The sequence below is a fragment of the Macrotis lagotis genome, chromosome 1 (genome assembly GCF_037893015.1).
Source record: "Macrotis lagotis isolate mMagLag1 chromosome 1, bilby.v1.9.chrom.fasta, whole genome shotgun sequence".
Taxonomy (NCBI): Eukaryota; Metazoa; Chordata; class Mammalia; order Peramelemorphia; family Peramelidae; genus Macrotis; species Macrotis lagotis.
Window position 1 is genome coordinate 418,249,515 of NC_133658.1, and position 23,769 is coordinate 418,273,283.

Sequence of the window (23,769 nt, forward strand, 5' to 3'; positions counted from 1 at the left end):
GTGGGTTCCAAAAAAAAAAATAAGATTCTTCCTTCCCTATTTCTCTTGTCATCTTGCTTTGTGCAACTTTTGTTCATATCATATAAGTTCATATTGTAAAAAGTTAATATTATATAAGTGCCAGTTTAGTACTCAGATTGCCTATCTATTAGTATTCCTTGTTTAAATCATATATCTCTCAGCTACCTTTTATACCCCTTTCTTTTTTGGCATATGTCATCATTGTAATAATTGCCTATATCTGTCATACATCTTTCCTTTACTCATGGTTTTCAATGCTTTTAATATGCATTTAGACCAATCTCAAAAGATTTTTGTAGAGTTTAAAAGATCATGGAGCTATCAATATCGTCTCATTTACCTTTTTTAAACTAAGAAATACCATCCATGATTTTTCTTAATTACTCGGTATCTTTCTCTCTTTCAAATGTTTTTAGAATCTTTGTATCAATCCTCTCACAATTGTGCAAGCTCCTAGATATATAACCTCTATGCATATTTAGTCTGATCCAACTACTTTTGTATTCATTTCTTCTTGTAGCCAAGGATTCAGTTCAAATGTGGTAGTTCCACTGTCATTGATGAAGAAAGTAATTGGTTATGGAAATATTATAAAACATATTTCATCTTTTTTTTAATCTTTTTGTTTTCCTGCCAGTTTCATCTTTAAATGGTTTGAAGATAATGGAATCACAGAGTTTTAGAAGTGAAAGGGAGCTCAGCAGCCATCCAGTCCAATCCCTACCAGCCTAAATAGGAACCTCCACATCTGCAAACTGACCAGCTAACCTCTACTTAAAGATCTCCAATGAGAAGGAACATGACTTCCACAGGCAGATAGCCCTAATTGGCAGCAAATGTTTCCTTATATCAAACCAAAATTTGCCTCTTTTTATTATTACACCCATTGCTCCCAGTTTCCCTCTGGGATCAAAAAGAACATGTTTAGTTGCTTTTCCAAATGACCAACTCTTAAATCCTTGAACACAGTTATCATGTGCCTTCCATCTTTTCTTCTTCAGTCTAGCTATTCTCTATTATTCTGCTGTTTGTCCTCTGGTTTGGATTCAACATTTTAGTTACATTTCTCTAGACTTTTAGTTTTTCAATGCCCTTCCCAAACTCTGAACAGCTGAACAAATGTAGTATGAATCAGAGCAGAATAGAACTGTAGCTGCTGGCTACTTGAGTTCAGGTCTGCCTATGAGGAAGCATTATTCAAACTCAGGAAAGTAAGGGTAGAAATAAAATAAAAATTTATTAAAAAGGTTACAAGAGGGGGAGGCTAGGTGGCACAGTGGATAGAGCACAGGCCCTGGAGTCACTAGTACCTGAATTCAAATCCTGCCTCAGACACTTAATAATTACTTAGCTGTGTGGCCTTGGGCAAGCCACTTAACCCTATTGCCTTTCAAAAAAAAAAAACCCAGGGGGGAAAAAAGGTTATAAGACCTTATAAAAGGAAGGGCTAGGAGGGGGAGAGAGATAGAGATAGAGATAGAGAGAGATAAAAGAACAGCCAAGCAGCCTTGGCTGGGCCATGGTCTGAGAAGATTTCTGCCCTGAGGCAGGGTGCAACCCAAGTTTTTTTTTTTTAGAAAAACAATTTATTCCATCATAAGCACTTACAGTTAGTTATGGACAGTATCAGGCTGCTGGTTGGACAAGTTACCCCAAAGGACATCATATAAAACGAGTGGTCAAGGACTAATTCCATTTGTGTGGGGTTTGTTGAAAAAACAAAACCACTTTTTTTTTAAAGAAAAAGGAAGAAGCCACCCAGAATTAATTTTTAAAGTACATGTCTGCTACCAATTGTTTTGTTTTCAGATTACTGGGTAGTCTACCAGTAGTACACCTATCAGGTAAAAACAACTTCTTTATAACCTGGTGGTTCCAAGTTAAAAACAATCACAGAAAGGAAAGAAATAATATGAAAATATAACTCAAAAAATATGCTAGCAAGTAAAACTGTATGAGGCAAACAAAGATATTTTGCAGGTACAACTACATTTCACATGGCTGTTTCTCCCTCACCAGATGAGAAGTGGAAGGAGGGAATAAACAAGTCATTAGGGAAGGAAAAAACATTAAATAAAACAAAAAAAAATTTTAATAAGAAATTTTGATTGGTTACAGAGGAAACCAGGAAGGGTAGGCCAGTCTACAATAGGATAAACTATACCCTAGAAAGTCAGCCATGCCAATTTTAGTCTTTGAATCTCCATAAAACAAAGGGAAACAAGTTCAGATACAATGCTAATACCTCAGTGGCTCAGACTCCTCACTTGTATATAAATCCTACCCCATTCTAATTTTATTAAATTAGTCCAAAAAACTTGCATTTATAGCTTAGGAAGAAAAATAAAACACTCATGGTCCATTTTTCTGTGACTAAATCAGATTTCAGAGCTGTATTTGCTCATAAAAAGTTATTGGAAAAAAATTAAATATGGGTCTGTGGCTCTGCTAAGTCACCCCCTCTCCCCCACAGTTAATATTCAGAAATCATTCACTCTCTGGGTTAACAGGTGCCTATAGAAGAATGTCTGGACAAAAAGTCTGTCTCAAAACCAGTGTTAAATCAGTCTCAGTTTGGGAAGAAAGGGGAGTCTAAAAATCAGCACCAATGCAGACATGTCTAGGACCCTTGTCCTTCTGGATCCACACTTCCTTCAGGGTCTTCATTGTTGTATATATTCTCAGCCGTCTGCCAAACTTGCATGATATTGTCTTTTGATACAGAACAAATAACCCAAGGTTCATTGAGGTTCCAAGAGAAATTGGATATCTTGGCAGTGTGACCACCATGAATAAACAACAATTCTGGTGGTCCATCTTCTGCATCTTCAGGGGACTGTTCTCCAATTTTACTTAAGTCCCAGACGTTTAGCCTGCGATCAGTGCCACTAGAAGCCAAGATAGTTTCGTTGTGGGGAGACCATTGAACCTGGAATATTTCATCTTTATGTGATTCAAAGGAATGCAACTTTAGTTTCAGATTTCTAAGATCCCACAATGCAACTGTCTTATCAGCTGATCCTGTGGCAAGAATGAACTCACTACAAGGATTGAAAGAGAGACAATTTACTTCAGCAGTGTGGGCATCCACTGAGTGACTTGGTTTAGAAGTATTGTTTGACCGTGTGTCCCAGATCATGAGCTTCTGATCATCAGCAACTGATCCAAAGAGAGATTCATGGAGCAGGTGCCAAGAAACATCTTCAACTACTGCTGTATGTCCTGTGAATATGGTCTTTGCATCCACTACTTTACCTTCCTTTGGAACTGCACTGGTGTCCCATAAGCAGATGGTATGATCATCTGATGCACTAAGCAAGTGTCCACGGAGATTTGGGTTCCACGATAGCCCATAGCCCTCCTTTTGATGTCCCCAGAGATGCAAGTCTGGGTTACACTCCCCAGAAGGATCTGGTTTCGAAGGGTGCTTGGTGTAGTCGAAAACAAGAACATCACTGGATGGAGTCTTTGTTGCAATGATACAAGGATTCTGGGGCATATAACGGGCCCTGTTCACTTCACTTTCATGGTTAATCTTGATTTCAATCTCAATTTTCCCACTAACTGAACCAAAGCCTCCAAATTCTCCTTTCTCACTGTCATAGTGAGAGGCATCAAACTGAGCATCATCATTAGGAAGCTGCACACTAGCTATCACAAGATGGTTCTGTTCATCTGATGTGTGTGTACCCAGGACAAGTCAATGAATGCTGAAATCCTTCCCTTCAGGTCTGGTCACATCTGGAAGCCACTGTGCAGTTAAGCTGGGCCACTCAAGGGCATGGGTCATCACTAGGTCATAGAGAAAAGGAGTATTTTTTTCCATATTTTATATTCTTCATTGATCACTCGTTCTTCTACAGCATCATCAAAGGCTGCTTCCTTGTCGGCCATGGCAGGCGGAGCGGCCCAGGGCTGCCGGTGTGGTGGAGGGGGGTGAGGGCGGAGGGCAAAGCCCAAGTTTTTATGTCTTGCCTCTCATCCAGAGGGCAAAAGGTAAACTCCCTTCCCCTAAAAAGCCTAAGGAGATCAGGATACAAATTTTACATTTAAGAATGGGGAGGGTCTCTACCCAAGCATCTTTTAAGATTACAATTGTTTCTGTTACAATCATAATTTTCTACTTCCAGTCAATTTACATCTCAAGAGTCAATTTACATTTCCACCCAAATTCTTTCTATTACAGTTACAATTCTCTTCATCTTTCCCCTGCATCAGAACTAGTACCTTATTTCAGGAAGTTGGATTTCTTAAAGCAATCCAACATCTCACTTACTTTTTTGGCTGAGCTCTCTGTCCATTAAAAACCTCATTTCTTTTTCAGACAAATTGCTATCTAATCTTACTTCTTCCATCCTATACTTGTGAGGTTGATTTTTAAAATCCAAAATATAAGACTTCATATTTATTCTTGTTGAATTTCATCTCTTCTCAAATTTAGTCTAATGTTCTAGGCCAAGGTTATTCAAAATACTTTTGATTCTGCACCTCTATCAGAAACAAATACTTGAGCAATCACCCCCCATATATGTATAACTACTTATTTTTAATTAATCATGTACCACTCTATTAATAATTATGCACATTATAAAATTTATACAGACATAGATATTGAAAAAGGATGAGATAAAGATGAAATAATATTTGATCCTGAAGTCCAATTTCCTGAGTAAGGAAGATGAGACCTGCATTTTAGGTAAATAACTTTATGGGGAGGAGGGAGGGATTTGAAACAAGTGGACAGTTTTGAGACTGTTGTAGTTATTTAGGGAAGAAGTGATGATGACCTGAGTTGAGGAAGTAGCTGTATGAGAGGAGAGATGTAACCCAATGCAAGAGATGTTTGGAAGGGAGAGATAGAGTAAGCATTTCCTATTTAACTGCTTAATATATATATATACCTTCCACTGTGCTTAGTTTTGAGAATACAAATACAAACAAAATTGTTCCTGCTGCTGTTTTCATGATTGAATACAATTGAGCTGGAATGCTGCAAGGGGCTAGGGGGCAGGGGTGAGGAAGAATAAGGAATTGAATATAATGCCAAGGCTCTTCACTCTGAGATACTGGAAGCTTATTGATCTCTTTGAAAGAAATGGGGAGTTTGGAAGAGTGCAGAGTTAGGGAGTCAGTTTTAGATGTATTAGTTTGAGTTGTGTCTAGGACATTCCATTTTAAATGTCCAGTGGACATTAAGTATGACAAAGCAGAAAAAGCAAATATCTTATGAAAGGCTGTTTTTGCCAATTTCTTTATTTAATTTTACAAAGAAAATCTACTGTCATCTTTCCAAATAGTTACAATGTCTTTAATGTTAATATTTTTGTGGGTCAGTTCCTTCAACAGCATGACAGTTCATTACTTGTGGATGAAAATCTCACATTCAGAGTATTAAAAGTTAAATGAATGTTTAATGGATATATTCAAAACTATGATTCTTGACGTTCTTCCTCTACTGCTACTCTACCACTTTAGATGGCTGCCAGAGGGTGAACTTGTTTCATGGTTTGCCATAGCCAAAGAATTCATCACTTAGTAACCAGTCTTCTGGTAGAAAGAATGTTAGTTATCCTCTTTGTCAAGGACACAATAGTCCCTAATTTTTACAGTACTGAAAACCAGTACTCTCTGTAGTTCAGGGTAGAGGCAAGAAGCTTGGATCTGGGGTCAGGATACTTGGGCTCAAGGCCTAACTCAACTTCTAGCCAACTATAAAACATTGGGTAGATCATGTCACCTGTCTCCTAGGTTCTCATTTTCTTCTATGAAAGGAAGGATTTGGACTGGATAATATCTAAGGTCCCTTCCAGCTCTAAGATTTAAGAGTGGGTAGAAATAAGGTAGGGGTAAAAATGTATTTTTAAATCCTGGTACAAGATAGACTTTGATAAAAGAGTACAGATTAAGCTAATCATTTAACTTAGAATATTTAGAGTAGAACACATACTTTCTATGTGAACTTGGACAAATCACTTTGTATCTCGGTGTCCCCTGCCAATCAACAACTTTTAATAAATGCTTACTATGTGCCAAGAAACAAGAGTCTACAATTGTAAATTGTAGATGTTGCTGACCTGGATCAAATGTCCTACCTACACTGATGAATTAACATCTTCATCACCCTCTTCCCTCTACACCTCCCTCCAAAAAAAAGAAAAAGACTATATCTCAGTGGAATTAGGCCTGTCTTTAAATTGTTTTTTGTACTCAGAATAGTCTCTGGTTTTCTTGTAGTACTTATCTAACTGTATAGTTGGGGCTTCACTTGAAGAAATTACAGAAGAAGAAGAAGAAGAAGGTGATGAAAACAAATCAACTGGCCTAGAAGGCTTAGGACCGAAACAAGGCACTTTTCAAATAGTAGGAACTCTTTCCAATACTGAATGCAAGCCTCCAGACTTCGCCCTGGAAACATACACAGTAAGTCTGAACTATTTTGTCAAGGCTGGGAATATTTAATGTCACAACTGTACAATAGGCTGATTTTCACCTTGCATGCTCTCCTGTTGCCAAATTAAAGATTGTCCCTTTCTTCCATGTGCCCATTTTCAGATGATTATAGCAGGTCAGAAAAGATCTTAGTGATCTCACTCCCTACCTTTTACAGATGTAGAAATCTGAAGATTCAATCAAGTTAAGTAGTTAAAGTGACTTGCTCAAAGGACATAAGACTGGTAAGAGGTATAGCTAGGACCTAAATTTATGTCACCTTAATCCTAACCTGGTGCTCTTTCCCTTACTACAGGCTTTCTGCCTTTATTTAATCTTTTCATTCATACTCCTTTCTCCTAAACAAGTCACAAGTTCACTTGGGCATTTTTAATCTAGACTCCATAGAATTATTTTTAAAACATTTTTATTTTAGTGTAATTTAATTGATTTTCTTTATAACCAAATATTTTTATGACTTTAAAAAAATATTATTAAGAAAAGGGGTCCAAAGGCTTCACCATCCTGCCAAAGGGGTCCACGACACACAAAGAATAGGTAATGCCGGTTTTTCTTCATGTTTTGACAGGCAAAATATAACTGAGATGACCATTTTGGGGCACTTTTTTCTTGTTGGCTATTTCATTATGGAGATGAAATTAAAATGCTAAAGGAAAGAGTAAAATTACAAGATTTAAAGCAGTGTGGGGTGGCTAGGTGGCACAGTGGATAAAGCATCGGCCCTGGAGTCAGGAGTACCTGGGTTCAAATCCAGTCTCAGACACTTAATAATTACCTAGCTGTGTGGCCTTGGGCAAGCCACTTAACCCCATTTGCCTTGCAAAAAAAAAAACCTAAAAAAAAAAAGATTAAAGCAGTGGAATTCTTTGAGAATATTCTATATTTTCTTCACATTGCCCAATAAAGTTGCTTGATTATATAAATTTTTGAGCAGAAATAATCTGCCTTAATCTTCAGGGAACTGGGGAAACATTTAACCTTCACTCAGATTCATGGTGAGAACAGGAAAAGAAAATCCTGCTTTTAAAACTTGGTTGCAATAGCAACAAATCCTTTAAAGAATGTAAAGTTTTATTAATGATTTTTGCTTTTACATTACATTTATTTCCAAATATGTATGTTCTGCTCTACACAGTAAGCTTTCCCAGTTACAAGGGATTTCTGTCAGAAAAAAAATTTTAAATATAGTTATCAAAATCTACCAATGTTTCACATTAAACATGTTTGATAGCAAATGCAACATTCCATACCCCATGAAAGGAAGAAGGTATTTTTCCTTATCTTTTCTTCTGAGTCAAGTTTGGACATAAATACATAATTTTCAGGGTTTTTTAAAATTTGTTCCTTTTAACAATGTTTTAGCCATCATATAGTTTTCCTGATTCAGTTTACTGAATATCAATTCATATCAGTCTTTTTTTTGTTTCTCTAAATTCCTCATATTTCTCATAGCACTATCACAATCACAATATATTAATTTATCCCAGTAGTTTAGATATTGCACAACTTATGGACATATCCTTTGTTTCTAATTTTTTTGTCAAAAAAGTGCTACTTCAAATTTATATTTAGCTTTTGTTTGGAATTGGAACAAGATCTAAATAAAAATAGGTGAAAGCTAAAAAAAAAAGTGCTACTGTGGATATGGTGTGTATGAAACTTCTTGTCTTTGGAATATATGCTCACCAGAAGGTAGCCTGGATGAAAACATGAATATTTTAGTCCCCTTTTTCTTTTGCATAGTTCCAAACTTTACTATAATCATTAGGCTATTTATAGTTTTACTAACAATATAGTAGAGTGACTCCTTGAACCCTGATGATTTTCCAATTTTTTGGTTTTCTTTATCAATTTGCCAGATGTAAGGTACAAATTTAAAGTTGTTTTAACTTGTATTTCTCTCGTTAGTTATTTGGATCAAGTCTTATGAATGGGTTTGAAATTTTTGTTTGTATCCCTTAACTCCTTATCCAATGGGGATGGTTTTTGTTCTCATATACAATGTGTTCTAATAGTCTTGGTGCAGTTAAAGCTTAAAGCTTAATTATACTAATTTGATATCTGGTAATTATCAGAGATACTTAATAAAAATAATTTCCCCCAGATGACAGGTTTCCTTTGTCCTAATTGTATTGAATTTTATTCGTGTAAAAATTTTTAAATTTCATAGAATCAAATTATCTATTTTATTTTTGTGATCTCCTTTGTATTATTATTTATTTGGTTAAGAATTACACTCCTAACTATAATTATGAAAAATGTCTCCACCTATTTCTCTCCATTTAAAAAATTATGTGACCTATTATATTTAGGTCATTTATCTGTTTGAACTTACTATTATGGTATGTGTTGTACGATGTTAGATCAAATTTATTTTAGCTTCAGGTCCTTTTAAAGATACCTTAATAGCAAAGAGAATATGGAAGATACTGGTTTTATGGAAGAAGAATACAAGCAAAAAGTCCATCCAGTTAAAACAGGACAGAGTAATTTACATTTTAGACATTCTTGAGTGAACTACAATCTAGCTAAAATAATGCTGAATAAATTTAGAGATAAGTTTAAAGGACATATGTTTTCTTCTAGTATTTTCTAATATCTTCCTTCTGAATCTGAATTTAAACATAACATATAAAAGTCCACTTAAAATCAAATCCTATTTACACTAAAAGCTATTTTGTCTTCTGTTTGTCACATCAAAACAACAAATGCTTTAATTGAAGAATAATTTTAAGTAGAAATTCCTTTGTAGATATATTTCATACATTTTATATATTTCATATATATTCACTAATTTAGAAAGCTTAATTTTACCTAAATATTTAAGGTTACTCTGTTTACTTGTGGCTTCAAATAACTGTCAGTTTTATGGTCTCCTTTCTTTAGAACCTTTCCCGAGAAGAGCTGCTGTTGCACCTGATTGAATGTGATGTTATAATTTATAACATCACAGAAAATATACCACAGGTTGATGAAGCTATGTGGGCTGTTTCTGGTCAGTGAAGTGTTTTCTTTAATCAATACTAAAAAAATCAGATATATTAAATTTGGCCTGATAGGGTCTTAAGTCAATATTCGGTAAATTAGGATCATAAAAGAAGGGATCTGGATTATTTTTAAACTCTTATATTGAATTCTCATTAAAGTAACTCTTTGTGTATGTACTTCACAATGATAGGAAATTTTTGATCATCAAAATAAATAAAACTAAACCTTTAAAATTCATTTAAAAATATAATTTGATTTTTTTTAGTTTTTTTTTTTTGCAAGGTAAATGGGGTTAAGTGGCTTGCCCAAGGCCACACAGCTAGGTAATTATTAAGTGTCTGAGACCGGATTTGAACCCAAGTACTCCTGACTCCAGGGCCGGTGCTTTATCCACTGTGCCACCTAGCCACCCCTAAAAATATAATTTCAATAAATAATAAAATCATTATTAACAGCACAGGTTAGTATTTAATACTGTTGATAAATGGTCAAAATCAAAATGGTCAAAAATGCTCAAATCAAAATAGCTTTCAAATGAATAAATTAAAAGTATATATAATCATATAAAAAAAGCTCCAAATAATTACTGATTAGAATAAATAAAATTGTATGAGGTACCACTTCACAGGTATCAAATTGGTCAAGATGATAAAAAGGAAAAATGATCAATATTGGAGAGGTTGTGGGAGGTTTGGGACATTAATGCATTGCTGGTGGAATTGTGAATGGATCCAACCTTTGTGGAGAGAAATATGAAACTATGCCCAAAGAGCAATAAAACTATTCATACCCTTTGACTCAGCAATTCCAATTCTAGGCCTTTACCCAGAAGAAATCATAAAAAATGGGAAAAATCCTACATATTCCCAAATATTTATAGCAGCTCTTTTTCTAGTGGCGAAGTATTGGAAGTTGAGAAGATGCTCATCAATTGGGGAATGACTGAACAAGTTATGGTACATGAATATTATGGAATATTATTGTTCTATATGAAACCATGAATGTCAGACTCTGGAGAAGCATGAAAAGAATTATAGAAACTGATAGAGTGAAGGGAGCAGAACCAAGAGAACAATGTACACATTAACAACATGCAGCTCCTCTTAGCAGTTCAGAGATCTAGGACAACCCTGGGAAGTCTATTATGGACAATGCCATTCACATTCTTTTTTTTTTTTATAATTTTTTTAACAAGGCAAATGGGGTTAAGTGGCTTGCCCAAGGCCACACAGCTAGGCAATTATTAAGTGTCTGAGACCAGATTTGAACCCAGGTACTCCTGACTCCAGGGCTGGTGCTTTATCCACTGCGCCATCTAGCTGCCCCTACCATCCACATTCTAACCAAAAAAACCCCTCAGAGTCTGAGTGAACATTATGTTCACTTTTTTAAAATTTCTCTTAGGTTTTTCTTTTCTATATCTATATTTAATCCTAATTCCTCACACACAAAAAACTAATATGTAAACATGTTGAACACAAATGTGCAAATACAGTGTTCCCTAGACTATTGACCGCTGGGGTTGGTGGGAGGAAGGGGGGATGGAAGAAAATTGTGTAACTTATAAATATGTAAGTGGATAAATGTTGAAAAACTTTCATAATATGTAACTGGAAAAAGAAAATAAAATATCAATAAAGAATACAATTCATTAGAAAATATACTTTTGGGGGCAGCTAGGTGGCGCAGTGGATAGAGCACTGGTCCTGGAGTCAGGAATACCTGAGTTCAAATACAACCTCAGACATTTAATAATTACCTAGCTGTGTGGCCTTGGGCAAGCCACTTAACTCCATTTACCTTGCAAAAACCTAAAAACAAAAAAAAAGAAAATATAACTTCAATAAACAATAAAATCATCATTAAAAGAACAGGTTAGTGTTGGTCCTATTGCTGATTGAAGTTCAAAAGTTCATTGAAGAAAATAATTCCTTAAAAATTAGAATTGTAAAGATAGAAGCCAATGAATCCATAAGACATCAATAAATAAGAAAAAATTTTAAAAAATGAAAAATAGAAGAAAATGTGAATTATCTCGTTGGAAAAACAACTGACTTGGAAAATAAATCTAAGAGAGATAATTTTAAAATTATTGGACTTCCTGAAAACCATCATTAGAAAAATAGTCTACACATCATCTTTTAAGAAATTATCAAACTGCCCTGATATTATAGAATCAGAGGGTGAAATAAAAATTGAAAAAATTCACTGATCATCTCCTGAAAGAGATAATCAAATGAAAACTTCCAGGAATATTATAATGAATTTCCAGAGCTCCCAAGGACAAAATATTGTAAATAGCCAGAAAGAAACAGTTCAAATATTGTGGAATCACAGTCAGGATAACACAGAATTTGGCAGCTTCTACATAAAAGAATTAGAGGTCTTGGAATAGGGTATTCTAGAGTGCAAAGGCTCTAGGCTTGTAACTAAGAGTCATCTACCATATAAAACTTGGATATAATTTTTCCAAGGGAAAATTGAATATTTAATGAAATAGAGGATTTTCAAGCATTCCTGAAGAAAAAAGCACAAAAATGAATAGATTGATTTTTAAATACAAGACTCAAGAGAAGCATAAAAAGGTAAATTGAAAAGAGAAATCATAAGAGATTTAATAAAGTTAAACTGTTTGCATTTTTACATATGAATGTCATTAATGAAGTTTAACGAAAAGGCAAATTAAGGTTTGTTTCTCCAAGCCAGAGATCATTAAGAAGGGCCTGCTATCTGCCAGTAAAAGGGTCAGTGACTGCCTCACTTAAAAGGTTTTGGAGAGTACAGAAAAACATGAAAGAATAGGGTAGTTGATATTATGGGGTTAAGGAAAACACAATTGGTTAAATAGTATAAGGAACTATATTATTGGTTGGAAGTTGGGAGTGGGAGCTAGTAACAATAACCCTTCTTTCCTCCCAGACCAGCTGAATTCTGAACCTAATTTAGAGAAGAAGAACTATGATTTAAGCAATTACAGGATAAAATCAATTAGTTCTAAATAGGATCAACAGAAAAAAGTAACAATAAATTTTAATCTTTTAAGAACATTGATACTTGTAACTTTAAGAACTTTATTATTATTAGGGCAGTTAGAAGAAGTATACTTTGATAGACAACCTGGGTTGTTGACTATGATGAGATACCTTAAAAAAAAAAAGTAAGGAGTGAGAAAGGATGACTATGATGAGATAACTAAAAAAAAATAAAATTAAGAGATAAGAAAAAGAGACGCACTGGGAAAAAGGGAAGGGAAAGGTAGAAGGGGGTAAATTACCTCACATAAAATAGGTACAGAAGAGTTTTCACAGTGGAGGGGAAGATGGAGAGGGGACAAAGTTTGAATTTTACTCAGTGCAATTGACTCAGAGGAAAGAGCATATATACTCAGTTTTATATAGAAGTCTAAATTACCTAGGAAATTAAAGGGGAAAGGGATAATAGAAAGGAGGACAGATTGGGAGAGGCAGTGGTCAAAATCAAATACTTTTGAGAGAGAGGGACAGGTGAAAGAGAAAGACAAACAGGAAAAATAGGATAGAAGGAATTTCATAGTAAATGTGAACATTTTTGTACAGTTTTCTTTGATTAAAGGCTTCATTTCTCAAATATATAAAACTGAATCAAGTTTATGAGAATGTAAGGCATTCCTCAGTTGATAAATAGTTAAAGAATACAAATGGTCAGTTTTCAGACAAAGTAATCAAAGCTTATCTTTAGTCATATGAAAAATTTTTGCTAAATCACTGTTGATTAAAGAAATATAAATTAAAACAACAATGAGGTAACATCTCATTAGCAGATTCACTGTTAGGAAAATAAGGTAATGATGAATGTTGGAGGGAATGTGGGAAGACTGGGACACATTGTTGGTGGAGTTGTGAACTGATTGGTCATTCTCAAAAGTAGTTGGGAACTATCCCCAAAGGGCTATAAAACTGTACATTGTAGTCTTTTTTCCAGGAATGTCACTTCTATTCCAAAGAAATTTTTTTTCAGGTTTTTTTTTTTTTTTTAGCAAGGCAAATGGGGTTAAGTGGCTTGCCCAAGGCCACACGGCTAGGTAATTATTAAGTGTCTGAAACCGTATTTGAACCCAGGTACTCCTGACTGCAGGGCCGGTGCTTTATCCACTGCGCCACCTAGCCGCCCCAAAGAAATTTTTTAAAAAAGGAAAAGGACCTATATGTACAAAAATATTGATAGCAGTTTGTGTGTTTACATATATGTGTCAAAGAATTGAAAATGAGAAGATATCCATCAATTGAAGAAGGTCTGAAAAAGTTGTGATAAGTTATGATAATGGAATAATATTGTGCTATAAGAAAATGATGAAGATACTTTCAAGAAAACCTGGAAAAATTTACATGAAATGATGCAAAGGAAAGTAAACAGAACCAGAACAATATGCACGGTAATAGCAATATTATATGATGATCAACTGTGAATGAAAATTATTCTATGAAATTCAGTGATCCAAGACAATTCTGAAGGACTGATGTTGAAAGATTCTATCTACCTCCAGAGAAAGAACTGATGAAATAGGAGCATGGATTAAAATTTACTTTTATGTTTTATTTTTTTAAAAAAATTTCTGTTTTGGGGCAACTAGGTGGGGCAGTGGATAGAGCACTGGCCCTGGAATAAGGATGACCTGAGTTCAAATCTGACCTCAGACACTTAATTATCTAGCTGTGGGACCTTGGGCAAGTCAGTTAACCCCATTGCCTTGGAAAAGTCAACAAAATATTTTCTGTTTTCTTTCGCAACATGACTAATGGGGAAATATGTCTTGCATGACTGTATATATATAACCTATAACAAATTGTTTGTCTTCTCAATGAGAAGGGAGAGTAGACAAAGAGGGAGAGAATTTAGAACTCAGAATCTTTAAAATGAATGCTAAAAATTGTTTTTTACATGCAATTTTTTTAAAAAATAAAATATTTACATAAAAATAATAGATAGGAAAATCAGCTTGTATGTGATAAATGACCCATCAGGATTTATAAAATCACCATTTGATATTGTATAGAGGGAGAAGGGAGGAGGGCCCAGGACAGAGCCTTAGGGGGTTATCCATGCAACCTTGTTAAAGATATAGCAAAATTGACTGAGAAAAGGAATATTAAGACAGGAGGAGAACCAGGAGAGAGGAATATTGTAAAAAAAAAAACACTATAGAAGTGAAAAGGGGTTTATTGTCTGTCAAACTGAAGAGAGGTTAAAAAGCATGAGGACTTAGAAAAGGTCATTAGATCAATGGTAACTTTGGAAATAGCAATTTCAGTTGATTAATGAGGTTGGAAGCCAGGCTACAGAGAGTGAGAGAAAAGGGAATGGAGGCTCTGATTATAGATTGTTTTCTCAAGAACTCTAGCCATGAGGAAGAGGAGAGATTCATCCATGGGAATGGATGGGTCAAGTAAGGGATTTTTAAGGATGAAGAAAGGGAAGCAGCCAGTTGACAGGGAGAGCTTGAAGATTGTTAAGAGAATAGGGATGATAAAAGGGATATTGTGTTGGAGAAGACAGGATGGAATGAGACACTTGAATATGTAGAAAGGTTGTTCTTGGCAAGAAAGGCTTCCTCTTCTTGTGAAATATATTTGGCAACAATAACTACAAATAATTTTACATAAAATATGCTTATAAAAAATAAGTTTCTTTTCGTTTTTGTTTTTGCATTACAGCACTGAGTGAAGAAGCAAACCATTTTGAAAGACGAAAAGTATTTATTTTGCTATCATCAGTGGTTACCTGGGCACGATCCAAACCCCTTGACCCTGTAAGTAACAAAACTTCATTTTATCATTCATCCATCCATTCATCTTTTTTATCTTGTAATCCATACTTTTAACAAGCATTTATTAAATGTTGTCCATGCTAAGGTTCCATTTTAAATGCTGAGGGTGTTGGAAAAACAAATAAGACATGATTCCTACCCTGAAGTTTAATAAGACAGAGAAGAAATCTATAAAATAAAACAGAATATTTCTACAAGAGAGGCAAAGAAAATTCTGTGATACCTGATTCAGAATTAATGTGCCAAATAGTTGTAACTCTTCTATATGGAATTTTCTTGCACAGATACTTATTTCTTTGAAGTTCTTATTTGTTTGGAATATTCTAAAGAAATTTGTTACAAATTTTCTCAGAGTCTAAATTATACTTTAGACTCTTAAATACCTTTGAAAGCTTTCTTTAAAGTTCTTTCAGGCTTTAGAATAAACTTTTTTGGCATGAAGTATTAATTCACACTAGGTGGATTTTCTAAGCACTTGAAAGAATTTTTTTTTTTTTTGCAAGTCAAATGGGGATAAGTGGCTTGCCCAAGGCCACACAGCTAGGCAATTATTAAGTGTCTGAGACTGGGTTTGAACCCAGGTACTCCTGACTCCAAGGCCAGTGCTTTATCCACTATGCCACCTAGCCGCCCCGAAAGAATTTTCTTTAATAATTTTTGAACCCGGGTGGACTCTAACACATGAGATTGTAAGTTTTCTTACTGAATAAATAAAATCACAAGGCTGCTTTCTCTATGTTTTCTTACTAGTGTAGTTAGTTTATTCTCTTTTTTATACCTTTGTATATATTCCAATTCATGACTTTGAACTTTCTATGTATTTACTTTGTGTTTTTAATGCGTTTTACATCTGACTAAAAATTCCTTAAGAATATTCTCGTGCTATCCTTCTGTATCTTCCCATAGGCTATATTGACTGACTATGGTAAACTAATCATCCCTGTTTTTAAAAGGCTGATTTTTAGAATATTTTTTTTCCATACCGTCCTTGGAGCCATAGCATCTTCAAGGTTTTGTATGTCAAAGTTTCACTTCCCCACAAAAATCTAATTTTTTTTCTTTTGGTTTTGAAGTATCGAGTCCTGATTTCTCGTAAAATCAGCAATCTCCCTGAGTTCTATTCTTTGTCTGAAGGATTTATTTTCCTCAGAGAGCTTTCTTATCTCTTTTTCCATTTGGTCAATTCTGCTTTTTAAAACATTCTTCTCCTCAATAACTTTTTGAACTGTTTTATCCATTTGATCTATGCTGGTTTTTAACATGTTATTTTCTTCAGCAATTTTTTGGATCTCCTTGACTAAGATGCTGACTTCATTTTCATGTTTTTCTTGCATCTCTCTCATTTCTTTTCCCAATTTTTCCTCTATCTCCCTCACTTGATTTTCAAAGTCTTTTTTGAGCTCTGTCATAGCCTGAGCCCAATTTCTGTTTTTCTTGGAGTCTTTAGATACAGAAGCTTGTGTTTCCTCATCTTCAGATTGAGTGTTTTGATCCTTCTTGGGATAACAGGAAAAGTATTTCTAAATGGTGTTCCTCTTTTTTCTCTGCTTGCTCATCTCTCCAGCCTGTGCCTGGTTTTGGGTTGCTTCCTGAGCTTTTGAGTATTATTGGGACCCCCCCCCCCCCCCCCCGACAAGGATCTCCATGTGTGAGGTTCTGTCTTCTCTCTTGGTCTGTGAATGACCATAAGTGCCCCCCTCTGCCACGGGGCTGAGGTGGGGGGGGCTGCTGTTCTATGGGGGGCCTAGACTGTGATCAGGATCTGAATGTGGTCAAAGCCCCAGAGTCCTGTTCCAGGGACAGAGGACAGAGCTCGGCAGTCTCTCTCCACCTCCCTCCCTAGCTCAGCACTCATGCCCTGGGGGCTCCTGCTTACTGGTTTCTGCTTCTTGTTCCTGGATCTGTGCTGCTTGCTGTGTGCCCTGAGGGCTGGGCTTCATGTGCTCACTCTGGCAGAGGTTCTCCCCCCCCCCCCATGATCCCCCAAGTTGTGCCTGGAACTCCCTGGGGTGTAGGTCAGGAAACTGCCCTCGCTGCTGTAAGCCTGGATCCCAGCACCCTGGGGCTGCCTCCGGGAGGCTGAAATTCCTTCGCCCTGCAGGCCACCCCTCTGGTGGGCCACCCCTCTGACCCATGGAGCTGAGCCTTTCGGCTCTTTTCCAGGTTGCCTTGGGTTGGAGAACTGCCTCACTGGGTCCCTCTGTGGGTTCTGTCTCTGGAAAATGTAGTTAGAGTCCTTAGTTTATAAGTTTTAAGAGAGAGCACCTAAGAGATGGTCTTCTGTTAACATCTTGGCTCTGCCCCCCCCAAATCTTATAACCTTTCTCACATACTCTCATTACTAAAGTTTTCCTCCATGAAGATCATGAAGATCTTTAATTCTTTGACCCCCACTATAGTCTTCAAGTTAATCTCCCCCTTTCTAAATTGCCTTCTCTCCCTATCTAGTATTTATCTTATTGACTTCCACATTAATAGCTTGCTAAACATCCTGTCCAAAAGACCTCCCTGGTTCTGAAAATAATCTCTCTTTTACCATTCTTCTATTGCTGCTTTTATGCTACTAAGCATCTCTGGAGAATATAACAAAATTAATTTTATTTCACCAACAAGGCCCATCCTATTGTTCAACAAGCCTACTTTCCTCTTTTTATCACAAGTGGTAAAGAGCATAGCTAGGATTTGAATCCAAGGCCTTTTTAATACAAATCTTCTCTTTCTACTATTCCACCGAGACTTCTTTTATTAGAGATTCCATCACCTCCTTTCATTCCCCCAATTTCTTTATATCATCTCAACTTCTCTATTCTTTTCCTCCTATCTAAAAATGAAAAGAGATCTCTGTTCTCTATTAAAGTTAGTCCCCCTCCCTGAACCCTTGGCCTTGCATGACCCCCCCCCCCTTGGGCCTTTATTTCATCACTCATGTCCTCCTCTGCATCTTTCCCTCCCATCTGTCTATACATGTGCTCAGGTCTTCAGATCCTTCCCTTAACCTCATTTAAGTACCATCTCATCTTTCACCCATCATAGACAACTTTGAGAAAAGTATTTGAAATTTTGGGCTTTCCCCTTAAACAAGGGAAAGAATTTGAAGTCGGACATCCAAGGCAAAAGAACAAATGGGCTGGGTTTAATATAGGAAAGGAAAGTGGTTCCACTTGGCTCCTCCTGCTTGGTGTCCTATGCCTTAAGGTGGCAGAGTGATGGAAAACTGGGGTCAGGGGAACCACTCTCCAATGTGTCACTCTGGGCAAGTCACTTAACATCTGTCTCAGTCTCTTCATCTGTAAACTGGGGGTAATGATAGTATCTGCTTCCCAGAACTGTGTGAGATCAAATGCACTAATATTTGTAAAGCACTTAGCACAAAGTAGGAGCTGAATAAAGGCTTGCTTCCTTCCTTCCTATGCTTGATGTCATGGGCAGGGGAGGAACCACTTAGGTTGGTAAGGGAAGGAAGTTTACAGCAAGGAAAATGCCAGATAAGAGGAAAAGAGATTGGGGGTAGGGGTTGGGGGGTCATCTTAAGAGCACAAGTAGTTTGCTAGAGGAAAAACCTGAAAGTCCTGAAAAGCCAGAACTTTGTTTCAGAAATAATGTACTCTCCTGCCCTCTACTTAACCTGCTCTGTATGCCTTCTCCTTTTTATCTTCCTCTGATTATTTAATATGGGTCATCCCAACAGTTTTGTACATAGCCATCTTCTCTTTCTTCCCTCTGGCAGTTTCATGTACTATGTGTTTCATGTAGCTCCTCCACACTGTTGACTCCCAGATTGTAAGATCAAGTCTGGGTCTGTCTTTTTGGCTTCAGACATTTGCCTAACATCTCCATCTAGATGTCAGCCCAAACAAGATATATCCATATGTTTCTATAGTCTTTTCTACAGAATCTATTTCTTTTTTATTTATTTCTTTTTTAAGTTATTTTTTTTATCCATATGCACATGTATATTTTTAAGTTACAAACTTTCCTTCCACCTTCCCTTCCTAGCCCCCTCCCCTCCCTAGCAATGAACAGTTAGGTTAGCATTGTACATACATATTTTTGACAAATATGTTTATAGATTAGTCATTTTCAGTATGAGGAATTAGGATTAAGGGAAAGAGATACATATGAGATAATTTTTATAAAGTGTTCATCAGATTCTGAAAGTTGTTTTGTTTTGTTTGGTTTTTCTTCTTTGGGAGGGGGATAGCATTGTTCATAGCAGGTCTAATACAGCTATCCTAGCTCTCTGGGCTGCTGAGAGGAGCTGCTTCCATCAAGGCTGATTATCTCACAATATTGTTGTTAATTTGTACATTGTTCTCTTAGTTTTGCTCCCTTCGATTAACATCAGATCCTATAAGTTCAGTCTATGTTTCTCTAGAGTTTGACTATTTATGGTTTTCTTATAGGATAATGATATTCCATAGTATTCATGTACCATAACTTGTTTAGCCATTCTCCAAGTGATGGACACTATTTCTTACTTTAACATCAACGTTCCTTTCAATCTCTCTTGTTTGAAACTGATAATAGGGGCAGCTAGGTGGTACAGTGGATAAAGCACCAGCCCTGGAGTTAGGAGTACCTGGGTTCAAATCTGGTCTCAGACACTTAATAATCACCTAGATGTGTGGCCTTGTGCAAGTCACTTAACCCCATTTGCCTTGCAAAAAAAAAAACACCTTAAAAAAAACAAAAAAACTGATAATAGTTTAGACTGGGCTTTCCCTTACCTCACCTGTCCACTCATTTACCGATTACTGGAGGATCTTCTAAACATTCCACAAATATGCTTCTTTTCTCTCTCTTTGCAGGGCCACTATGCAGTACAAGATCTCATTACTTATTGTAGTGGTCTCCTAGCAGGTCTTCCTGCTCAACTTTCTCCTACTTCTATCATCTCTATGCAGATGACTCTTAAATAACTATATTCAATCTCTGTCTCCCAATTTATCACCAATTGCCCAATGGATATTTCAAACTGGATGCCTCAGACATGTGGGTGGTGGTGCATACCTATAATCCCTGCTACTGTAAGAGACTAAGACTGGTGGACAGCTTAAGTTCCAGGGCTTCTGAGCTAGAGTAGACCTAATGTTAATCAGCTGTGCCTAATAAGTCTAATAATAATATTGTGGAGTCCTCAAAAAAAGAGCAGTTTACAATTTCTCTACTGAATAGCACTGGAATTGGTCCTGTGAATGACACACTTCAGCCTGGGAGACCTAACCTTTAAAAAATAAAAGGAATAAACTCAACAAGTCTAAAGCTACACTTATTTTTCCTCCAGAATGCTTCCCTTCTTTCAAACTTCCCTATTTCTGTCAAAGGAACCACTGTCTTTCCAGTGTTTCAGATACATAATCTCACTATTATGCTCAACTCATTGCTATTCAACTCTCCAGTATCCAAATTTTGTTTATCTATCTTGACAACATTTCTTACTTTCAAATCTTTCTTTTTCTTTCTTTTCTTTTCTTTTTTTTTAGGTTTTTGCAAGGCAAACGGGGTTAAGTAACTTGCCCAAGGCCACATAGCTAGGTAAATTATTAAGTGTTTGAGACAGGATTTGAACCCAGGTACTCCTGACTCCGGGGCCTATGCTTTATCCACTGTGCCACCTAGATGCCCCACTTCCAAATCTTTCAATAGAGGCCTTCATCACCTCTTCACATAAATTATTACAAATCTCCTGCTTGACCTCCCAGCCTCAGAATTTCCACCCTTCCAGTCCATTCTACACTCTCCTGTCAAAATAATTTTTCTTAAGTGAGGATTTGACCATGTGACTCCCCTAATTAATCAATTCCAGTGACTTCCTATTGCCTTTAGGATAAAATAAAAACCTCCTCTCTTTTATCTTTTAAAAAAAAAAAGCTAGCCCCAATTTATCTTTCCAGCTTCACTGGGCATTAATCTCCCTTCTGCACTCTCATACATTCTTATCTGTAAAAGGAGCTGGAGAAAGAAATGGCAAACCCCTATAGTACCTTCGCCAAGAAAACTCCAAATAGAGTCATAAAGAATAGGACACAACTGAAATAACTGAACAACAGCAAAAGCTACCTCTAGATACCTCATAATCTCTATCTTCATTCCACTGTAACTACTGAAAGAACACCATTGATCTTTCCCTGAGACTTAACAATGTTCCCTGCATCATAATGAACTCTAACATTCTCTTTTCTTTTTAAATTTATTTTTAAAATTTTTTTTAGGATTATTTTTTTTATTAAGTGTCTGAGACCGGATTTGAACCCAGGTACTCCTGACTCCAGGGCCAGTGCTTTATCCACTGTGCCACCTAGCAGCCCCATCTGTAAAATGAATTGAAAAGGAATGACAAAACCATGGGGTCATGAAGAATCAGCCATGACTGAAATAACTGAACAGCATCAAAAAAACTCTCTTAAATTCTAATCCTAGATTTCTGTTTTCTAGAAATCTACATTTGAATGTCCAGGAGGAATCTCAAACTGAACAGGAAATCATTGTCTTCTCTAAACTCTTATGAGCTCCAAAAATTATCTGTTTCTGATGAGGGTACTACCATTATCTCATCACTCATTTTTTGTACAATTAGACATCTTGAAATTTTCCCTCTCTTTTAATCTTTCCCCCCAACTACACCTCTCCAATCCAACAATTTGCTAAATTCTATCAATTTTAGCTCCATAAAATCTCTTTCTATTCACTTTTCTTTGCTCTTTTATTATCCTAATTTAGACCCTTATCACCACCTACCTGGCCTATTTATAATATTCTTTTCATAAGTTTTTCTATCACTACACAGCTACTAAAAACTCTTTAATGCACAGATCAGTCCATTGACATTCCCTTGCTCAAAAACTCTTAAGAGACTCCCCATTGCCTATGGAATAAAATACAACTTAATTTCAACTGGTATCTAAGGTCCTCTACAATCTGACTCTATGAAAACTTTCTGACTTTATTTCCTATTATTCTCATTCTTGAATTCTGTTATGAGCCAAACTGAATGACCAGTCATACTTCCAGATGAACTTTATTCTTTTGCTCTTTGAAATTCTTTCCTTAAATATACTCCCTCTTCCTTTCTTCATTTTAGAATCCTCCTCTTCCTTCCAGAATCAGCTTTCTTCCATAAAGACTTTCCAACCTCCCCTGACCATGTTGATTCATTTGAACTGAGAAATAAAACAGCATTTTAGGTTTCATGAGGCTTGAATTCATTTTCCTTTAGATATTCTCTATTAGTTAATAAACCCATCTTACTAAATTAAACAACCAGAAGTAATTTTTTTTCCAGAGTACTTTAACCTTGATTGCTTCTAGGCCAGTATATGAAAGCAGTGGCCCAATTAATCAAAATTAGTAATTGATTAATTATATTTTGTTTTAGAAATGTCATATAAGATTTTTTCAACTACATTTTTCAAATTAGTTTATATTTCCTTGAGATCTTGGTTTACAACCAAGAATCAACTACCCAGAAAAACTGAACATCCTCTTTCAGGGGAAAAGATGGACTTTCAATGAAATAGGGGACTTTCAAACTTTCCTATTGAAACAACCAGAGCTAAACAGAAAGTTAGATCTCCAAGTACAGGACTCTGCTGAACCATAGAGGGAGTGGAAGAGAAGGACTAACTATGAGGAACTTAATAATATTGAACTCTTTGTATTCCTGCATGGGAAGAAGATATTGATAACTCATATGAACTTTCTCATTTATAAGAGCTGATAGAAGTAGCATATATAGACAGGACATAGGAAGGAGCAGAATATAATGGTATGATATAGTAAAAAGATGGAGTCAGTGGGTGATAAAGGACAGTACTGGGAGGAAGGAAAAGGAGATGAAGAAGCTAAGAAATTTCAAGAGTCAAGAAAAAGCTTTTTCAATGGAGTGGCAAGGGGAAAAGCAAGGGGGAATGAGTGAACCTTCATTCTCATCAGAAATGGCTCAGAGAGGAAATAACACACACTTAATAGGGTGAGGAAATCTAAGAAGAAAGGGACAGGATAAGGGGGAATGGGGGGGGCGGAAGGGGGGGGGAATAGGCGATAGAAGAAAGGGAAGATCGAGGGAGAGTGTACGCAGATTCAACACACTTTTGAACAGGGCCAGGATGAAAGAGAGAGAATAGAATAAATGAAAGTGGGGTGAAATAGAGTGGAGGTACAGTTAGTAATAGCAACTGTGGGAAAAATATTGAAGCAACTTCTTTGATGAACTTATGATAAAGAAAGCAACTCACCTCAGAGACAGAGCCATTGGAGTATGAACACAGACTGAAGTACATTTTTTTCTCTCTCTCTATTCTTGAGGTTTCTTATCTTCTTGAGGGGAGGGGCGTTTATGTTTACTCTTATAACACATTCAATTTACATCAGTGTATAGAATGGAAACAATGTAAAGACTATCAGACATCTTTCTGGGGGTAGAGGGAAGAGAGGGTGGGGGAAAAATTGTAAAATTCAAAACCTTACCAAAAAATGATAGGTACATATTACTATTGTATATATAATTG

At 36.1% G+C, this 23,769-nt stretch overlaps 1 protein-coding gene and 1 pseudogene across 2 annotated transcripts in view; one reads left to right on the forward strand and one right to left on the reverse strand.

Moving 5' to 3' along the window:
- AK7 (adenylate kinase 7) overlaps positions 1–23,769 on the forward strand; it is a 110,041-nt gene that overhangs the window by 4,762 nt on the left and 81,510 nt on the right. For both annotated transcript variants that reach the window (XM_074213032.1, XM_074213031.1), the window contains exons 2-4: positions 6,256–6,441; positions 9,358–9,466; positions 15,150–15,244. In XM_074213032.1, the coding sequence (XP_074069133.1) occupies positions 6,256–6,441; positions 9,358–9,466; positions 15,150–15,244 (390 nt within the window). The remainder of the gene's footprint in view (positions 1–6,255; positions 6,442–9,357; positions 9,467–15,149; positions 15,245–23,769) is intronic.
- Positions 1,459–23,539, reverse strand: LOC141506340 (histone-binding protein RBBP4 pseudogene; annotated as a pseudogene).